Source organism: Crocodylus siamensis, chromosome 1 (genome assembly GCF_052110815.1).
Source record: "Crocodylus siamensis isolate JL-2025a chromosome 1, ASM5211081v1, whole genome shotgun sequence".
In the NCBI taxonomy this organism is placed as follows: Eukaryota; Metazoa; Chordata; order Crocodylia; family Crocodylidae; genus Crocodylus; species Crocodylus siamensis.
Window position 1 is genome coordinate 277,586,984 of NC_143395.1, and position 19,787 is coordinate 277,606,770.

Here is a 19,787-nt window from a genome sequence, read left to right on the forward strand (position 1 = left end):
CTGCTCAGCCTGCTCATCCATTTACACCAGCAGAGTAGTTAGCCTACAATGTCAGCTGTTGATTATAATGCATACAAGCAATATAGTACCCTCACAATTAGCCATTTCTATAATTAACAATTACATTGCCAATATACAATTACTCTTAGTTTCTCTTAGAGCTGACAGCTAAATAACCTGGTCATTAGTAGTAATGAACAACTGAATTCTTTGGGGCTGTTGCCCAACTTGGTGTAGATTACTCATCTTTGATATTTAACTACAGTTGTTTTGTGCCGAAGCTTTCTGCATGTGCGTGAATATGTGTATGCATGTGCACTAAGGACTTGCTGCTGAATGCTGTACCTGTAAAAAAAAAAAAATCTAAAAATAAACATGAAGTAATCTGACCAAATTCAACCCTGGTGTAACTCGGCTTTTTTCAATGAAGTTAGTTATCTCAGAAATTAGTGTGACTTTTCTTCACAAATAAATATAGGATATGATATAAAAAACAGCTAAAAAGGGGGGAAAGATACTCAGAGACTGTAATTGGCTCTGGATTGGGCCCCTTATAATCTATTATTGTTTTGGCATCTTGTTTTGCTTCCTTACGTGGAAGAAAACTTCATTTAAAAGATGATACTGTCTCATGCATGCATTATAATTCAAAAGCATTAGCAGAGATGTGTTTTGTTTCCATGGAGCATTTTATACAACTTGGAGTGAAAACTGACAGCAAACCTGAAGTTTGTTCTACGAACTGAATTTTGTAAACAATATATTTTTAAATAAAGATAAGCTTTTAGATATATTTGTTCCATTAAAACAAACAAACACATTTCTTCAAAGGCCAAATAATTTCAGTAAATACCAGGTGAAATTATGCAGAATGGAAATCTAAAAACTGGTTAGCAGTAGTCTAAATTTTCTCTCATTGAAAACAATCATAAACTTCTCAATGGGAGTGATGTTGGGATAATGTTAATCTTTTTTAGAAGTCTACCAAAAATAGGATTAACACAATTTTTCATCATCTGTACAGGGTTCTCAATGACATGGTAATTTTGAAAACCATTGCATATGTAAATACTCAGTCTGTTATTATTTTAGCGCCAGTGGCAAACCATCAGTTCTCCTCAGGGGCTACGTGTTTCTCATGCTTTCAAGGTTTGATTTACTTCCGTGGAATGTGTCCACATGTTGTAAAATACAACCATGTGCAGAGGATCTGCCCTAACACTTAAGTCCCACTTAACCCATCAAAGTAGAGCTCAGATAGTACTTATCAACTAGACAGACAACTATATTTGGCTGCAGAATTTGTGCTTGCTCTTTGTACAGGCTGGATTTTACCCAACACAGGAATGAGAAAATGCTCCTATTAATGTTATAAGAATTTTACTGCAGGATTGGGGCTGAAATTCTGGTTTTGGATGTGCTATGTTGTAAGCTTCCATTAAACTCATTTGAGAGCAGAATTGGTCCTCCGTGGTTTTCCTATGTTGTGGAAGTACACCCTTTATTATGAATGTACTTTAAACTGAATATTCCTTTCCTTGGAGACATGATCTACTTTTGACTTTTAATCCAATGTATAGCTTACTTTCTTATTTTTTAAGTAAATCTTTAAAGTTTTATGTAAAAACCATCACAAGCCTTTCATGGGGACAAAATTAATTCAAGAAGCTAAACCAAACTCATTATTTATCACACAAGATGCAAAACTTTTCACCACATAATTAAATTTCCCTTTAGAAAGCAAAGTAGATGAGCAGTAATTGAGGTCTACCTCTAGGAACATTTTTAAAAAATATTCTAAAGTAGACATTGAAGAGGTGACAACTTTAAGAAAAATCAATATTGAACAACTGAATAGCATCCAATTTAACAAACCTCTTTCAACACTTTCTGCAGATAATATGAAGAAAGCAAAACAAGGAAGCCAACATCTTTGTTTTCACATCCTTGAACATTTAGCTTTTTTCAGCAGACTGTGTTAATGAACATTGAAAAGGTGCACATTAACATATTTGATAGACAATCAAATGCAATGAGGGGATTTAATCAAAGCAATGAGGGGTCCAATTAATGCATTTAGCATTAGATCGTGCAAATACTTTCATTGAATGCCATCTTGTAAAGCCAGTGACGTGCAGGATTTTTGCTACTTGATGCTACTCCTATCTCTCTATGTGTTAAGACCAACAGAAAGTTCTATGCCTGAATGTAAAACCCAGTGTTATACACTGAGGATGTTCTTCTCAGGACCCTGGAGGTTTAGGACATTTTATGAAATCTTTAAGGATTCTGTAAATAAATAAAGTCTGCTGATAATAATAAATTATGACATGTTCTGATATTTTTCCTTGTCTGTCTGAACCTATGTTTGATATGCCTCCTGGAAGGGAGGAGGAAAAAGGCTGTTAAAAGAATATATGTAAATACTGTAAGTCATAATTTATAACTCAACTCTGTTGTTTTCAGTTGTGATTTATAGCAATGCCTCTGCCTTGTCTTTTGACATAAAAAGTAACTTATCCTGTCAACACTTCTATTTATCATTTGTAAGAAGTCAGATGGAGGTTTAAACAAGTATAAATGGGTTTTGTAGAACTGCTCCTCCCATTGCCTTTCTGTAGTACTTGTGCTTTGTATGTGTGTTTCAAAAATCTGCTCCTCAAATGAGAGCGTCAATTAAATTTGAATTTAAATTAGCTATTAGTTAACCAGCCAACCTACATATCTGCTCTTCTTTCAGGTCTGTAAATATTAATAACCACATTAGGTAAAATCAGACCTATATTTGGCATATGCCTTTTTATAAATAAAAGGCTCAAAATAGATTTCCAGGGCCTTAGACCCTTGTGAACTTAACTCACGTTAGTGCCTTTGACTTCAATAGATGTAGAAGTCATTTGCCACCTCATCTGACTGAAATTTGGGAGCACTACAGAATAATATTCAAAAACAAACAAACAAACAACCTCTGAAAGTAGCTGTGTTATTACTTCAGAAAGGCTCCCTTCTACTTCCCTCAAATGATGCTCATAAATCTCCCTGAATTTTATTTCAGAATTATATTTATTTTATTTAAATGCAAAGTGAATATAATTTTATTATTTTTTTTCTTCGGGCGGCAGTGGTAATGGGGAGGGTGGGAAGTGAAATTTGGATCAACTAAATTCATGTATTTTAATACTCCAGAAGTTTTATTTGTTCAAATGAAGCCTAAGCCCTAAGATATTATCCTAAGATTCCTTTTAGTTAATAGTAGATAAGGGGAAATTTTACCATCTTAGATGTAGATATGTAGGGACCTTTTGGATTTTCTTTTCTGATGTCTGATTAACAGCAACTAAGTTTTGCTTTGCATTTCAAAAACAAATGCAAACCTCTAAGTAACTCTGCGGAAAAATCATTATTGTTTTGTTATTGGATTGATTTTTTTTTCCTGGTTTCCATTTTCCATGACAGTACAAATACAGTCTAACTTCACTCAAAACACAACCAAGGTTGTACAAAAAGGCTCACATAGGTTTTGGTGAGGTTGGTTAAAGTTTCTGGTCTGTACCAAAAACCTATAGCCATAAGTGTTGTTTCATTTTCATTACAAACATTTCACCAGTTTCTCTAATTTATAGCTTTGTCTTGCAAATGTGAAAGAGTCCCATGAAAAACTAAGTTCTGTCTTTCAGTTTCATAAGGATAAAATTACTTCTGTTATTAATGGAATGGACTATTTTTTTAGATTCACCAGATGAAAAAAAAAATCAGCTTGAACCAAAATGAAAATTTTTCATTTTTCTGCAGGGCAGAGAGGGAGGAAGAAATGCTGGAAACTTGAATTTGGGTCAAGCAAACACCTTTTTGGCCAAAAATAAAATGTTGCATTTCAATTTAAATGTTGACCCTTTTCAATTACTGAACTTTAGCATTTATATATATATATATATATATAATTTTTTAAATAAAAAATCAAAATGTTTTGTTCTGAAAATGTCAAAATGAAATATTTTGGATTTTTCTATAGTTTGTTCCTTTATAATTAAAATTATGGTCTGCATGCAGTCTGAATTCATGAGTAATTTTGGTCCCCCCCAAAAAATCATCTTTAGGGAAACAAAATAGTTACAGAAAAAGTCACCTAACTCTACTCATAAACATATGACTCTAGCCATACACTATTGTAACTGCAGCTCATGTACCTACGCCTAAATCAGCTTTAAATTAGCAAGCTGCTAGACATGGCAGCATACAATTCAGTGTGGGCTGCAAAGCTACCCAACAAGCTGGGAGAATACTTGGGTAATTAGCCTACACTGAACTGGTGTTACCCTGGCTACATTTCTACTGGTACCAAAGCTGGATAATTTAAAACGGCTTTCATATATGTGTGTGAGCTGCAGTCATAGCACTAATCACAACACAGATGACCCTAACTCTTTATTATTTAAAAGTACCATTTCCTACAATAAATAAAACACCCAGCTAAATTTACTTCTATACATATATTTGGGTAGGTTAAGAACTCAGTAACTGTCAAAATTATAATAGTGCCATTCTAAATTACATCCCACTCCTTCACAAGATGGCTTCAATGGTCAGTCCCACTCACCATTGTAGTTTCTGCTATTGAACCAAAGCTGTTGATAAATATGTTGCAGGTAACATTTACAGGAGGACCTGCAAGTTGAACAATAAATAGAAAAATTGACAGGTTGCGTTCATGATATACATCAAGTATTGTTGTTTTCTTGCCAGTGGCATCATTGCACTTACCATTGTGGTTTCTGTGACTGATCCAAAACTGTTGATAAAAATATTGCAAGTAACGTTTACTGGAGGACCTGTGGAATGCAATAAAAATGTTGCAATATATATTGAAGCAGAAGTACAGATCCATCAGCATCTGTACAATCTGGTACAGATGTAGCTGAAACCAAGTAGAAAGTGAGATTATATGATTAAAGTCATGCTCACATCCATCAAAGGAACACTGTTGCCACAACTACTTTTTACTGAACTGTCCTTCCATTTTAGGGACTTATTGAAATGAGCATTAGATCAACAATGCTAGATATAAAAATTTCTTTTTGTCCACAGAAGTAGAGCAGCATGGGTTGAGTCACTCTAATCTTTCCAGGCTGCCCCACATCTCAGCCCACTGATGGAGTTACTGGTGGTTTAATTTTCATTCAGTCCTTGGTCCCTCTACAGACACTTTCAGAAAGGGCAGCATTTAATATTGATGCCTGTCTACTGAAAACAGGACTCAGACAACTAATTTTTTCAAACAAGATACCAAATGCCTGTCTGATCATGATATTTTTTTAATCATTCCCAGGTTTGACTGCACAACTTTTGTTAGACAGCTACACAATATGTAAAATATTGAATTCCTTTCATCATCTTCTGTGCTATTTAGGAGTCATAGAAATGTACATATATGAATGAAACCAACAGGATACTCAACTTACTATCCACTACCTTTCAACTTTTCAGGTATGATGCAACATTTAAAAAAAATTGGACTTGCAAATCAGTCAGCTTGGATTAATGTGAGATGTTTGAATTTCAGTGGTGCCAGATTTCACAAATGCATGTAATATTCATACTCTTTTCCTATTTTCTCATTGCTAATCCTGAAATATTTAAAAACTCCAGGTTTTGGATTTTAGATTTTAAATTATGCAGAATACTTATGGAAAAAATAGAATACCTGGCTGTCAGTTGGGGCTTTTCTGTACTGGATCCAAAAGCAGATAACAGGAAAGTTAAATATAACTATCTCAATTTTACATGATAGGGAAAATGAGGAACAGAAAAAGTAAGTGACTTGTCCAAAGTCATATAGCAAGGTCATATAGCAGTGCTCTGCCTGCTAGGCTAGACTGTCCTGAAGAGAAGCAGCAATAACATAATTTTTTGGAAGTTTGGTGGACTCCATAGGAAATACATTTTTGTACCTAACTTTCTGAACAAAAGTTGGGAGAAGGATAGGAGATTTAAATGTTATCTTGGAAAATGTGTTTTCTCATATCACATAAAGTAATGCAAATGCAGTCTTACATTTTTTTTTTCCTTTGCCAAGGCAGAGGTGCAATTTGCAGCTTAAGGGCATTTTGTTTTCTTCCATTTTTCCAAGGCAACATTTTGTGAATCTAGGTAATATCAACGAAGCTATTCACCTTTTCTTTCCCTTTGTAGTATTACCTTGAAAGAACATTATCAGTGGAGTAAACCTGTTTTTTATGATTATTTTTATTTATTCATGAATGCTCAAAGCATGATAGGAGATTTACATACAAATAAGAACAGAAGGTGCTTGCCAGAAATTCTTATCAACCAAGACTTGACCCTGCGATTTACAACAGGTAATTAGTCAGGCCATCACCTGAGGTCAGTCTATTTGCACTGTACACTGAAAATTAAGGATACTTAAAATATCAAAGAATCAGTAGCATAACTAAAGTGGGGGGAGCAACTGGGTTACCAGGTCCTGGTGGGAAGGGAGGGAGGACTTAACTAGCAGATGCTATGCTGCTGGCCCATCTGCTGCCATCACCAGCAGCAGCCTGGCTGCAGCTCCTGTCTATGCACCACCACTGCCCAGCCAGCAGAACTGCCCAGTTACACCTCTGTAAAGAATAAAGGGTATAATAAAAAGCAAAGTGACTGAGCTCTAAAGTTTAACACACTTAATTCCTTTAAAAAAACAAAACAAAACAATATATCTGGTATTGATTTTATTAGCACTTTAAAAATGAGGGGGCTAGAGCTTCTATTATATGCTGTAAGGAAGAAGCATGCTTTTAATTGTTCACAAAACTTTTTAATAACAGAAAAAAGTCTCATGCACTTGTATTCCCTTTTGCAGGATTAGCTGATCAAATCGTGTGTAGGAATGTTCAGGGCAAAATCTCTTAAACCGCACCGAACATTTAGATTAAAAAATTACTAAAATCAATGGAGAAATTTCACCCAATTTTTCCATTCATGACATTGTTTAACAACTGCTCTTCCCCACCTCTAAAACAAACAGGCAAAAAAAAATTAATCAAGTTCTCTGTATCTCTGATCTAAGTCATGAATATTTTTATAGTATCCCTGCCTATTATTTAGTCTTCAAGCATGCAGAACATAATGGCCTTGCACACCGCCACCTTCCAACATCACTAAATTCAACTGGCCAAGCTGTTGTGGATCTGTTCAAATAAACACAGGATTTCCACAATCAGTATTTTGAATTAAGAGATTAAAAACCAAATGAGGAAGTTGTTAAAAGCCTTGTTTCTGGATTTAGCCTCAAATGGATATCTAATGTGAATCCATCCAAAAGAAGGTGTTTGCTTATCTGCCAAACAGTTTGGCTTTCACAGCATTTATCTTTCCATTATTTCTTCAGAAGGGCTGATCATATTGCTCGCTGACCAGACTTCTTAGTGCACATCCTACTGAAGGGGCCTGAAAGTCTGAAATGTTATGTACCTCCTATGATTGGAGGCTACATAATTACAGAAAAAATCCTCAGATCACTGCATCAAGCCCACAACGTCTAGGAGGAATTCTCAGAGTTGCCCTATGCCCAGTTCCCTGACAGTTCCTGTACCAAAGGCTTTCCTCCATTCCAGTAGAATGGGGAGAATCTATGCATGCCAACAAATGGGAGAATTCCTGAACTGAATTAAATTTGAATAGAAATGCCTGTTGAGACTTGTCCAATTGTTAACCATGTCAATATTCATTAGGCCTGTGCAAAGCGGCTAGTATTCGCTTTCGATTCAGATTCGGCCGAATCTTTGACTCGCCCAGGCCCATCCCCAACCTGCTCTCCCAGCCATGGCAATGGCTGCCACATCCAACCCAGCTCCCGGCACTTTGGGGAAAAAAAGCCCCAACTCACTGGGGCTGGGGGTGTGGAGGGCGATCTCTGCTGCTCCCCACTGCCCCATGCTGCTGTCATGAGGTCCCTGCCACAGCCCCCACATGGCTGCCCTGCCCACCCCAGGCCTTTAAGAAAAAAATCCCCCCAGGCTCACTGGTTCCTGCCCGGTGGGGGGCAATTCCTACTGCCACACACTGGGGGGGGGGCTCTTCCATGAGCCCCCCAAAGCCCTGAGGCCTCTGCAGGAGCTGGCGAGCTCAGGTTTTTTTTCTTTTAAATGGCCGGACCTGGGGTGGGAAGGGCAGCCGTGGGGGGGCTGGGAAAGTGGGGGGAGGGTAAGGGGGCTCATACAGAACCCCCTATGCAGCATGGGGCAGTGGGGGGCAGCAGAGATTGCCCCCCTGCCCAGCAGCACCCAGTGATTGGGGACTTTTTCTAAAGCACCGGAACCTGCGATGGGTGAGGCTGCCATGGGGTGTGGCTGGGGCCTGGCAGAGGTCCCCTCATAGCCCCCTCCTCCCTTCTTCAGGCCCCCCCAGCCCCCTATTTACTGGCTCCAAGTCCTGCTCCAGCTTCCTGCTGCAGCAGGTGGGGACTGCCCAAATCAGCAAAGCTCTCCGAATCTTTTCCAAAGGTTCAGAGAGCTTCAAATCGATTCAGACCTTTTTATTGGTCCCCTGATTCAATTCAGATTTGGAGATTTGGCCACTGAATTGAGCCGAATCTCCTCTGAATTGAATTATCATCCAAAGCTTTGCACAGCCCTAATAGCCGTGGATACATATTCTCTGGTGCTCATAATTTTTGATACTAAGAAGTACCTTTATTGATAGTCCCATTTCTACACAAGTTTTCAATAATCATTTCTATTTTCTCACCTTTGCCCAAGCTCTGTATTCTCTGGAATCCAGTCTGTACCTAGAGATTTTTTTAATTCACATTAAACTCATCTATACAGCTAAAACGTCAATAGTGTTATAACTGTATACACATTATAAAATACTTGGCAAAATGTTTGGCAGTTTTCTTGAGAAGTTCATTTAGGTGAAAGTACATGTTAGAAAAGAATATTAAAAATCAAAGAATGCAAAAGTCACATGCTCACACATGTGAGCACAGTGGAAGGATATAGGAGCAAGTCCGAGGCAGTGAAGAAGAAACACTTATCTTTTTATGCACAAAGAATGAATGTGAAAAATATTAAGAACCAGAGGTGTGGCAAGCTCATTCAGTACCTTGGAAATGGCTGGTTAGAGTGGGAGGGAACACAACTATGCTGACACTTTAGCTGGGGAGGGTGGGGGCAGGCAGGCAAATGAGGGGAAAGAAAGTCTTACTGCTCAGGCTCTCTGAAGGCAGCTGATATTGCTGCCACTGCTACTGCTGTAGCAGCACTGGCTCTGCCAACATCAGCCCCATGGTGTGCTCTCCATTGGAGCTATCTCTGGTGTCCCATTTGCTCCCCCTCCCCCCCAATATGTTAATGATACTTAGTTGCACTGTGAAAAAAAACAACTCCCTGAGGAGGAAAACCATTCCATTTACCCCCTGCCTCCCGGGTACACTCCTAGGTGCAGGCTGCTTTGCCTGGCTCTTATGGCCAGGCAGCCATACGGCTGCCCCTGTTATGACAAAGAGAGTTTTGAGGCTCTTGAGGCTGAAATTCTGATTTTGACTTGCCTGGAAATAAAGGGGCATATGACTCTCCTCAATACCCCTTTTCCTTGGAGTTTCCTTGGTTTTGTACATATTGGTTTGAGAAGACATGAAGTATCCAATATTACCCAACAACTGGACCAGGACACAGGTGAGCAGATCCTTGAATACAGGCTTTAAGGGTACATTTGCATGTTGAGATACTTAAGCCAGTTCAGCTGCTGGAAGTAGTACAGCAATCTTAGTATGATGCTAATTTTAATTTTAACAATTGCTTATCAATCCTTAGAATACCTAAATTATGGTGACAAGCCTGTATAATAGATCTATTAAAGCCAAAGAAGGATGCCTCTGGCTCAGAGAACTTTAGGTCAGTGTCACTTCTATGCCATCTTTGAAAGCTTTACACATGCCTTATTCTCAATTGCCTTTCACCCCATATCAAACAACATCTAATACCAGAACAAGTCAGATTTAGACCAGACAAGTCCTGTACTTTGCCAAATACTGAACATCACTCAGCAGTTAGAAGATGGATTCAAGAGAGGGATGATAACAGGTGCTGTGTTTGTAGACCTATCAATGGCATATGGCACAGTCAACCACCAAAACCTGCTTGCCAAAGTCTACAATATGGCACGCAAATACCAACTAACGTAGCATATCCAATCTATTTTGGAGAATAGACATTTTTACATAGAACTGTGCAAGAAACGGAGCCATTGGAGACAAAAGTGAAATGGCTACAGGGTAGCATGCTAGCACCGATCCCTTTTAACATATATACAAATGACCAACCTATATGGAGTAATAAGAAGAGCTTCATATTCAAGGAAAGACTTCACCATTGGTGAGAACAGACTGAAATGACCACTGGTCATTACTGTAATAAGAACCAACTTTGCACCAACCCAACCAAGATGCAGGTCACAGCTTTTCACGCACACCATAGAGAAGCCAAGCAGAAATTAAACGTCATCTGGGATGGAATCCCACTGACTAATCACATGGACCCTGTGCACTTGGAGATAACATTGGACTGAACACTTACCTTCAAAGTACATGTCAAGAAGATAAAAGGGAAAATCAGCGCATGCAAAAACATACTTTGAAAGTTGTCTCCTCAAAGTAGAGAATGAACCCAGCTACATTATGAACCACTGCTATTTCCTTGTATTACTTCACTGCAGAAGTAACATGTCCAGGGTGGGAACAATCTGTTCATGACAAGAAAATAAACCCAGTTCTAAATGACAGCTGTCATGAAAAAACAGGATGTCTAAAGCCAACACCAAAGGATAGCCTGTACTTACTGGCATTGCATCACCTAATATCAGAAGAAAGGCAATGAGCTTAAAAGAAAGAACATAGCAAATGGAAGGTACCAGGTGTCCACTCTATGGCCACACCAAAGTAAGTAACTTAAAACATAAAAGAGTTTTGTGAATAATGTTGTGCCATTGGACACAGTGGCTTACAGGACATGACTGAGGTTATGGAAGGAAAGATTACATGCAATCAGGTACTCTGAAACAGACCTGAAAACCCACGAGGAAATTCCAAGAGGCGTGGATCTAGATTGGCAATGCCTGAATTGCCTGTATATGGAAACTGGAAGATCAAAAACAAACATGGTCAAATGGGGAAACTCTAATGAAATGAATATATGTGAGTGTGGTGAAGTGCAGACTATGATGCACATGCTCTTTTGCCAACCCCAGAGACTTGTACAAAGGAGGACCTTGCTGCAGCAATGGAAAAAGCCATCAGTTATGCACACTTCTGGAAAAACATCTAGTTTTTGACAAAGACATGACAAAAAGAAGTGTGATTCTTCTCAGCCAGGCCAATTAGTTTCATTGAGGTGCCACTCCAGGGTAGTTATTCTGCTTCCAGTACCAAGAAGCTGTAACAACACACCTTAACTGTTTTGCCACTGCACATAAGGGATGAAATGAATGAAACCAGAGGAGTCATCAAGAAAACTTGGATCAATTGCATTCTGAAAACAACTAACAACTTCCTCTATCTACATGGTCTTCTTCTCACTAGAGAGTTAGCACTGAAGAAAAAAGAATGAAGGAGCATGAACCCACTCATAAGTGGTAAAAGGATATGCAACCAGATGTTCATAACAAAGAGGTCCTCTAATCCTTACCAAAAAAGGGTATTTCTCACTAGGGAGTATGCTTTATTTATTATGATGTCTTTTTGTGAGGTCCTCTAGAGCATATTTTAAAACATTCTCTAAGTTGCAACATATGGCAGCTATTAATATTCTTAATTCACTTTTACTATTAATTGATGACATTTTTATCCATTAAGCACATAAGAGGGCAAAGATCTCAGGGACCTCTAAAATGCAGTAATTGCATGGTATTTTATGACGATCCAATTTGCTGGAAAAATCAAATACACCCCAATTTATTATTCTGCTTCATCAAGCTAAAAATAATATAAACTTTAGATTCACAGATGTAATGATAGCTTAGCTTACTAAGCATGTTATGTCTGGTACAGTTTGACTGTGGGAAGACACAATTCTAAACACCTACTCTTATATTTGAGATTACAGAATTGCATTTCTGTGGTATGAACAGACCTGTATCAGAAAGAGAATAAGTTTGAGAACCACAGAGGTTATGAAGGGACTTGGGCTGAGATCCTTAAATGAGTTTAGGCAACTAACTCCTATTTAGGAGAGGGAGGTCCTTTCCTCCAAGGAACCCCAAACTCAACCCCAGCCCTAACCCGGTCTGCCAGGAGACCCACTGAAATACCTAAAAATAAATAAGAAGCATGCCCCAAAGAGGGATCTATTCCGGTTCTGCATATATTTTAGTTTGGCATGCACAAAAAATAATTCTCTATCTAATACATAAATAAATAAATAAACCCTCTGCTTTATTTGTTGTTGTGTTTAAAGATAGGCAAATTGTCTGTATAGAAATGTTTTTAAAGAAAAATGGATGTTCAGTGAAGCTGAGGTATTTTGCAAATTAATGTTAATTTTGTTAAACTGTTCATAAAAAGGCTCAGAGATTTTCATTCAAAATAATTTTTCACTTTGATTTTTTTTGTTGTTTTTAAAGGTTATACAATGTTCAAAATTGAGAAAAAATATTTAATTTGACCAAAACATTTTTATTAGCTTTCATTTCACCAACACTTTTTAAAAATCTTCACATTTGGTTGACCTGTAACAATATTTTTTTTTATTTTTCAGAACTGTAAGCAATCCAGAAAACAATCAGTTATTGGAACAGTTTTAATTATGGTAACCTGAAAACCTTATGGTAATAAAAGTTGTGAATTTTTATATCTTCTTTGATATTTAAAAGTTTTTGCCAAATCTGTGTAACTTTAGAAGCATTGAGGGCATCACAAGTGGGAGGGAGGTTTGATACATAGTCCTATTGTGGGGCTTTTTATCTCGTGAAATTAGATAAATTAGATGAGAGATTAGAGTTGTATCTGATGGAATTAAACAAAAGTTGGTTTAGTAGCTCAAGCAGAAGGCTGGTTTATTGTTTGAACTGAAGACTTTATTAATTTTACCTATCCTGGCTCTGGGGGTGGAATGCTCTCTCAGAATCTAATGAAAGGACCAATATATTTTTTAACGTTTTGAGGAAAAGGTTGGCGACTGGAAGACTGGGCTGATAAGTGTTGGAAAGATAGAATGAAGTGTCAAGGTGTAGTATTAGTTGGGGATGATCCTGCTTTTGAACAGGGAGTTCGACTAGATGACTTCTTGAGGTCCCTTCCAACCCTCATTTTCTATGATTCTGTGACTGTTAACACCACGCTGTATTTCAGCATGCTGAACTTATACCGTGTGCTTCCACTCAATGTGCCCATTGAGGCACACCAAACTCAATGGGAAGTTTTTTGGTGACCTCACCTGAAGCTGAATCAGGACCCCAGTGATCATTAACAGCCAATCAGATAAGTACATTAACACACAATCCATAATGTCTCAGAGCCTTCAACTTTCCTTCATCTCAGCTGATCCATGAATTTCAACAAGCGTAACCATGATTTAGGCACATCCCTATTTTATCTTACCTGCATTTGCATTTTAGTTATTTTCCAATGGGTATATAATGAGACATTACCTGCTGCCTCTGCAAATGAACAGTAACAATTTGTACACAAATCAATATATTTAGATAAACACAATAGCAACAGCAGCAGAATTACCTCCCCCACCCCACTTTTACTCCCAGGCAAAGGTATTTTCAGCCTCAGGGAAAAAAATTAGCAGAACAAGAGTCTTACAACATACCCTGAATGTCAAAGGGGATGCAAATTCCAGAGCTGAAGGCCTTTCATCACAAATGCCTTGTCCTCACACCCAAGTCAAACACATCTAGCAACTGCCAGATCAAGGTGATTACAGAATAAGTCACAGAAAGGAAGCATCTTCTCTGGAGTAATTATTACTAGAGCCATCTATATCTTGATGCACTCCAAGGTCAAACACTGCACATTCAGCAACTTGTATTTGAAGTGCTGTGGTTTTAGCTGTATGACTCCTGTTGAATTTAATAGGAGCCATGCTGGTAAAACCCCAGGAAAGTTTCAAGGTAAGAAAATCTCAGTTGAGATCGATTTTATGTGTGAATTAAAGTGCTAATGAAAGTAGCTAAAGTGACAGTCTTGAAAAGTGACAGCCTCCATTCAAAGGATAGATAAGAGAAGAACAGGGTAAGTTTCTTCTCATGACTAAAAAACCACTACACAGTCCAGCCTTTCGAATGATAAGATAGTCCATTCAATATGATCATTAATTCCTGGCCTTTTTAGGCTGAGACTGCCAGAAGTAATGCATACTGGTGCCAATCATGGGGGCAGGGGGCGTTGAGGAGGGGGAAGACTGTAGTGAAATATTTTCACTTAATCTGTCTACAAGGCATTAGATAGAAAGAGGCAAGGGTGTTGGGTGATATCTTGTATTGGACCAACTGCATGGGTAGGATAGATTTAGGCAAGCTTTCAGGTATCACAATACCTTTCCTCAGGTCTCTTATGGTATTGTGATACCCAAAAGTTCATCTAAATCTATCCCATCCATGCAGTTGTCCTATAAAAAGCATCACTCATAGAAACTCTTGCCTCTTGATTATTTCCATGACCACCACAATAGCTAGCTACAACATCTCTTCACTACCATTAGATTGAAACAATTTTCAGTCACAACTTAGCTGCATAGCCTTCAGACTAGTGATTTGGAGGCTAAAAGCTAGATATACAAGTACTAGTATCCAGAGCTACTTTGTTCCCCTATGTTCACGCTCTACAGAGAACAGGTATATACTGCATTTACTGCTGTGACTAGTATGGCTGTGCGAACACCATTGTTTAGTTTCAACATCCGTTTCACAATTTCAAAGCGAAGGGACAGTGTTTCATTTCATTTCATTTTGTCTTGCAGCACTAACCTATTTCATTCTGTCAAAACTGTTTCGCTGTTTCAACATGTCTTGACGTTTTGCCCATAGGCTATAATGGGGAATCATGAAAATGCCTAAATCTTTGTCATTTCTTGCCTGATTTGGATGAAAATTGCACATGTGGTAGCCCCTTCTGGTGGCATGAACCACGCCAAGTTTCAAGGAGCTATGTGCAGAAGTTTCTGGGAAACTCCACCTCAAACTCATCAAGACACAACTTCTGACACTTGCAGGCAGTGGCAGCCTCTTCTCATTCGATATACAGATGCAGGGGACCACACCCCCAGGAGGTCTGCGGGGCTGTACCAGACTCGTCTCATGGGTGTAGTCCCCCAGATCTGCGCACTAGATGAGAAGAGGCTGCCACTGATGCCTGGGACTGGTGCTAGGCACAGCCTGTGCCCAGCACTGAAGAAGATTGCTGTTTCTGCCTGAGACTCCTCTCAACTGGTGTGCAGATCTGGGGGTTTGCACCCCTGGGAGGAGTTTGGCACAGCCTGGCAACTATCCCAGGGGAGCAAGCTGCCAGATCTGTACCCAGGATGAGAGGAAGCTGCCTCTTCCACCTGGTACTGGCGCTGGGCATGGGCTGCACCCAGCATGGGAGAAGAGCAGCAGTTTGAGCCTCCTCTCATTTGGCACACCAGGAGGAGTCTGGCACAACACAGCAGCCCTCCTGGGGGTGCAAGCTCCTGGACCTGTGCCCCAGATGAGAGGAGGCTGCTTCTTCTACTTGGGACCAGTGCTAGGCACAGGCTATACCCAGCACCAGAAAAGATTGCCGCTGCCGCTGTCCCAGGTGGCAGTAGCAGCCTGAGCCTGTCTCCTCTCATCTGGTACCTCTTCCCAGGGGTATGAGCCCCCAGATCTGTGTGCTGGATGAAAGGGGGCTCTGGCTGCTGCTCTTCTCCGGCGCTAGGCGCACCCCGTGCCCAGTGCCAGTCCCAGGTGGAAGGCAGCCTCCTCTCATCCAAGACACAGATCCAGGGGCCTGCACCCACGGGAGGACTGCCAGGATGTGCTGGACTCCTCCCAGGGCTCAAATCTGTGCGCCGGATAAGAGGAGGCTCAGGCTGCCACTCTTCTCCCATGCTGGTTGCATCCCGCGCCCAGCGCCTTTCCCAGATGGAAGAGGCAGCCTCCTCTCATCTGGGCACAGATCTGGGGGCTTGCACCTCCTCAAGGGTTGCTGGGCTGTGCTGGACTCCTCCCAGAGGTGCAAGTCCTCAGATCTGCATGCTGGATGAGAGGAGGCAGGCTCAGGTTGCCGCTACCGCCAGTGCCTCCAGTGCTGGGCTAAAGTCAAGTAAGCCCAGCTTCGAAACTCAAAATTTTTCAAAACTTTCCAAATATTTTGAGTGTCCTTGTTTTGTTTCAAAGCTGTTTCAAAGCCTTTTGTTTCATTTTGATTTCACTGTTTGGGGCTCAAAACACATTGAAACAACTTCTGAACAAAACACCTGGTAAAATTTTGCACAGCCCTAGTGACTAGGTGTACACATACTCAAGGTAGCTTTAAATTCGCCAGCTCAGGTACTACAAGCGATGTAGCTCTGGCAGCACAGTGCTACTAATGGGCTACACATGAGTGTTTACCCAATTTTTCAGGTGGATTTTTCCACTCACACTGAGGTCTGTGCTGCCATGGAATCCACTGTTAGAACTGTCTAATTTACAGCACGTTTAAAGAAACTGCAGTCAGAACAGCGACTGCAATATTGATATTTCCAGAGTTTCACACAACTGCCTAAGCATGAAAATAAGACAATGGAGAAACAATTTCAAAGTGGGATAGAAGTCTAAATCCATGGGAGATGGGCCTCTGATGGCCCACATCACTTTTGGAAATTTTAGCCCCAAAGTTTTAATTCTTCCTGTATACCTCAGACTAAAACTTTTGTGCAAGTCCACTCAGATCTTCTTTTATGTCTTTCCAGTCCATTCAAGTCAACCACTCTGCTTCCAGCCACTTATCTCTGTGGATCTGTTTTCATTATTCAGTTTCAATAGAGCAATTTGTGAGTTGGAGAATTTCAATTGATTGTCACTATTTATGGTTTGCAAAGACCCAGACTTCTGCTTGTCTTGACTCAATATGCATGTGAACCAGAGAATGGGAAGGTAACAGCTTTTAGTACATGAGAACTAACAGCATCGGGACTTTCAGCACTAGGAGATTTCAAACACAGTTGTTTCAAGCTTTTCTGTGCAATCAGTTGGTTGCTTTGCATTAGGGGAAAAAAGGCTCTGTGCTGATGATCAGCCTGTGAAGTATATGATCTATGCAGAGGCATGAGACATTCCTTAATATGGTCAAATAAAAGATGGCATTGCCTCTCAAGTCATGAAATCTGCACTCCAGCACTGGTTAGCTAAACTACTCTTGGGTATTTAATAATATTCCTTCTTATGAATTCAGGGGCAGCCAGCTTATACAACCTGCCACAGAGTAGAACCATAAGATAAAAAAGATGCATTAATAAGAGAAGGTAGGAGAGGGTGTATGACTGATTAATGTGAAAAAAGTCATACTAAAATTCTCCTGATCCAGTTTATAGCTCAATTTTCAGTCACAACACACTGCCTCTGTCTTCTATTCTGTATACTCTTAATAGTATTTGTAAGAAATAGCTGATGCCTTATTCCTGAATTTGTTGTTTTCCCTTTCACAACCTCCCACTTCCTTCATTATCTATAGACCTGATCCTGTACCACTAAAATCAGTGAAAGCTTTGCTATTGGCAACAGTAGGGTCAGGATTAAGCCTTGCATTGGTCAGTAATTCTATCCTTACCTCAGTAGTATCCAGGCTCCTGAATTCAGAATCAGTTTTGAATCCTTTCCTTTCCTCTTGAGTCTTTGTTTTACAACTCAGCCACTTTTCCCCTTGATGTCTTCATGAGCTGTTTTGCCTTAACCTCTCCAGCACTAGCACCCCAGCTGGCATCCAAATCACCTCAGCCATAGTGGCTTCCTCCTCGCTGACTTCTTTCAGCTGCAGTTAGATCTCATGCACACTATACAGGATGTTGCTCTGAAAATAATTCCTACTTTCTCATTCTCAGACCATACCTCTCCCTGTATGAATATTTTCTACAGCTATGTCACTTGTTAAAATTGCCTTCCTGGTGCCTACCATTATGTCCCCCTTGTACACCTCTTCCTACTGCCTTTCCTTTTGTACTGTGAGGATGGACATTTTTTTTACTCCCTGGGTGCTTCTACACATACAATTAATGTGAAGCAATAAACACCAGAGATTATTGTTCCAGAGTTTATTACTCCCAGGAGTGCCATTTGAATGTGCACCAGGGATCATGGCATGTTGAGCAGGGTTGGAGCAGCTGTTGCTGGCAGGGGAGCAGCCCTGCCAGCCCAAGACTACTCTCTCTGGCTCAGTGTGCTGTGAAGGGGCTGGTTGGGGTGTGAGGGTGCTTCAGTTCAGGCCTATGACACAGTCGGGCACCCAGGCCTTCAGTATAAACTACTTACCACACTACCAGACAAAAGCCTGCTTAGCTTCATTATGACAATGATCTTGAATCAGTCCTTTACTTTGAGTACATCATATGGAAAGACACGTTATCACAAAAGACTCAGGAATGGAGTACCACAAGGCTCTGTCCTAGCTCCTACCCTGTTTAATATCTACACAGCACAATATGTATGTACCACATTGACCAAATACATACATGCAAATGACCTGGCGCTTGCCAGTAATAACGTATCATTGATAGAGGCCAAACTGAACCATGACATGGAACTCATAGTTTCCTACCTAAAACAGTGATGACTGAAGCTGAATATACAGAGGACCACCTCAACACTGTCTCCCTGTGCCCACACCTGCAAACTGGACAGTGGCCTGAACTCTGCGCTATGAACAATAAGCGGCTGTCTAATACATGGAACGGGAAAACATATTCATCTTGGCAGGAATCCCCCCTCATAACATCAAGAGATCTGGAATACTGCTTGACCTGGCAATTAAAGCCCAACAAAAAAAACATCCATTACATGACATTATTGACAAATAACCAACACATAAATGTCTAAGAAGCAGAACACCTCTTCCAGTATCCACCAGAAACATCACAGAGGAAGCAGAAGACACCATATTGTCATCATGGCCCCAGAGAAGATAGCAAGAGCAATGAAATAACAACCATACCTCACTACACAACTACGTACAACTACCATCCTCATATCCTCCTACTCATAAACTCCTACATAAGACATGGCTAAACCTGAATTGACTGTAATCAGGCTATGGAGACTTTGATAAAATAAAACAGTAAATGGGCTTTCCAAACTTACCATCATGCCCATGTGGCAAAAGAGATCAGCCAGCCCAACATATACTAACTGATTGCCATCTATATGGTCCACCAGAGGGAGCGAACAGTCTGAAAAATTGCAGTAATATTGATGGATCTACTCTTAAATGGTTGAAGGAGTCAACTTCCTGAAGTCATATGCAAGAAGAAGTACAGGCCTAGCTGGCAGGCAGCCCTGACACTGAAGCACTCTTGTGCCCCAGCCAGCCCCTCCAGTGTCTACACGTGCTGCTGCACAGTAAAAAAACTCTGCAACAGAGTAGTACTTGTATTTACAAGTACTGCCCTACTGTTGAGTTAACTAATTTACTCCAGCCTAATAGAGGCACACATGTAGACATGCCATGTTTACTGTGTAGCTAATTAATCAACTCCACAGTAAACATGTCATATAGACATGCCCCCTGCACACTAAACAGATATCCTCTCTCAAATCAAATTCATATTTTTGCATATAATATCAGCAATATT

At 40.0% G+C, this 19,787-nt stretch overlaps 1 protein-coding gene across 2 annotated transcripts in view; it reads right to left on the reverse strand.

The window, feature by feature from the left end:
• The window catches only part of GLRA2 (glycine receptor alpha 2), a 224,273-nt gene that overhangs the window by 182,495 nt on the left and 21,991 nt on the right, over window positions 1-19,787 (reverse strand). The window contains exon 3 of one of the 2 annotated variants that reach the window (XM_090031654.1): window positions 4,598-4,665. In XM_090031654.1, the coding sequence (XP_089887780.1) occupies window positions 4,598-4,665 (68 nt within the window). Of the gene's footprint in view, window positions 1-4,597; window positions 4,666-4,761; window positions 4,830-19,787 lie in introns of both variants that reach the window. The other variant, XM_090031652.1, reaches the window with a different exon arrangement.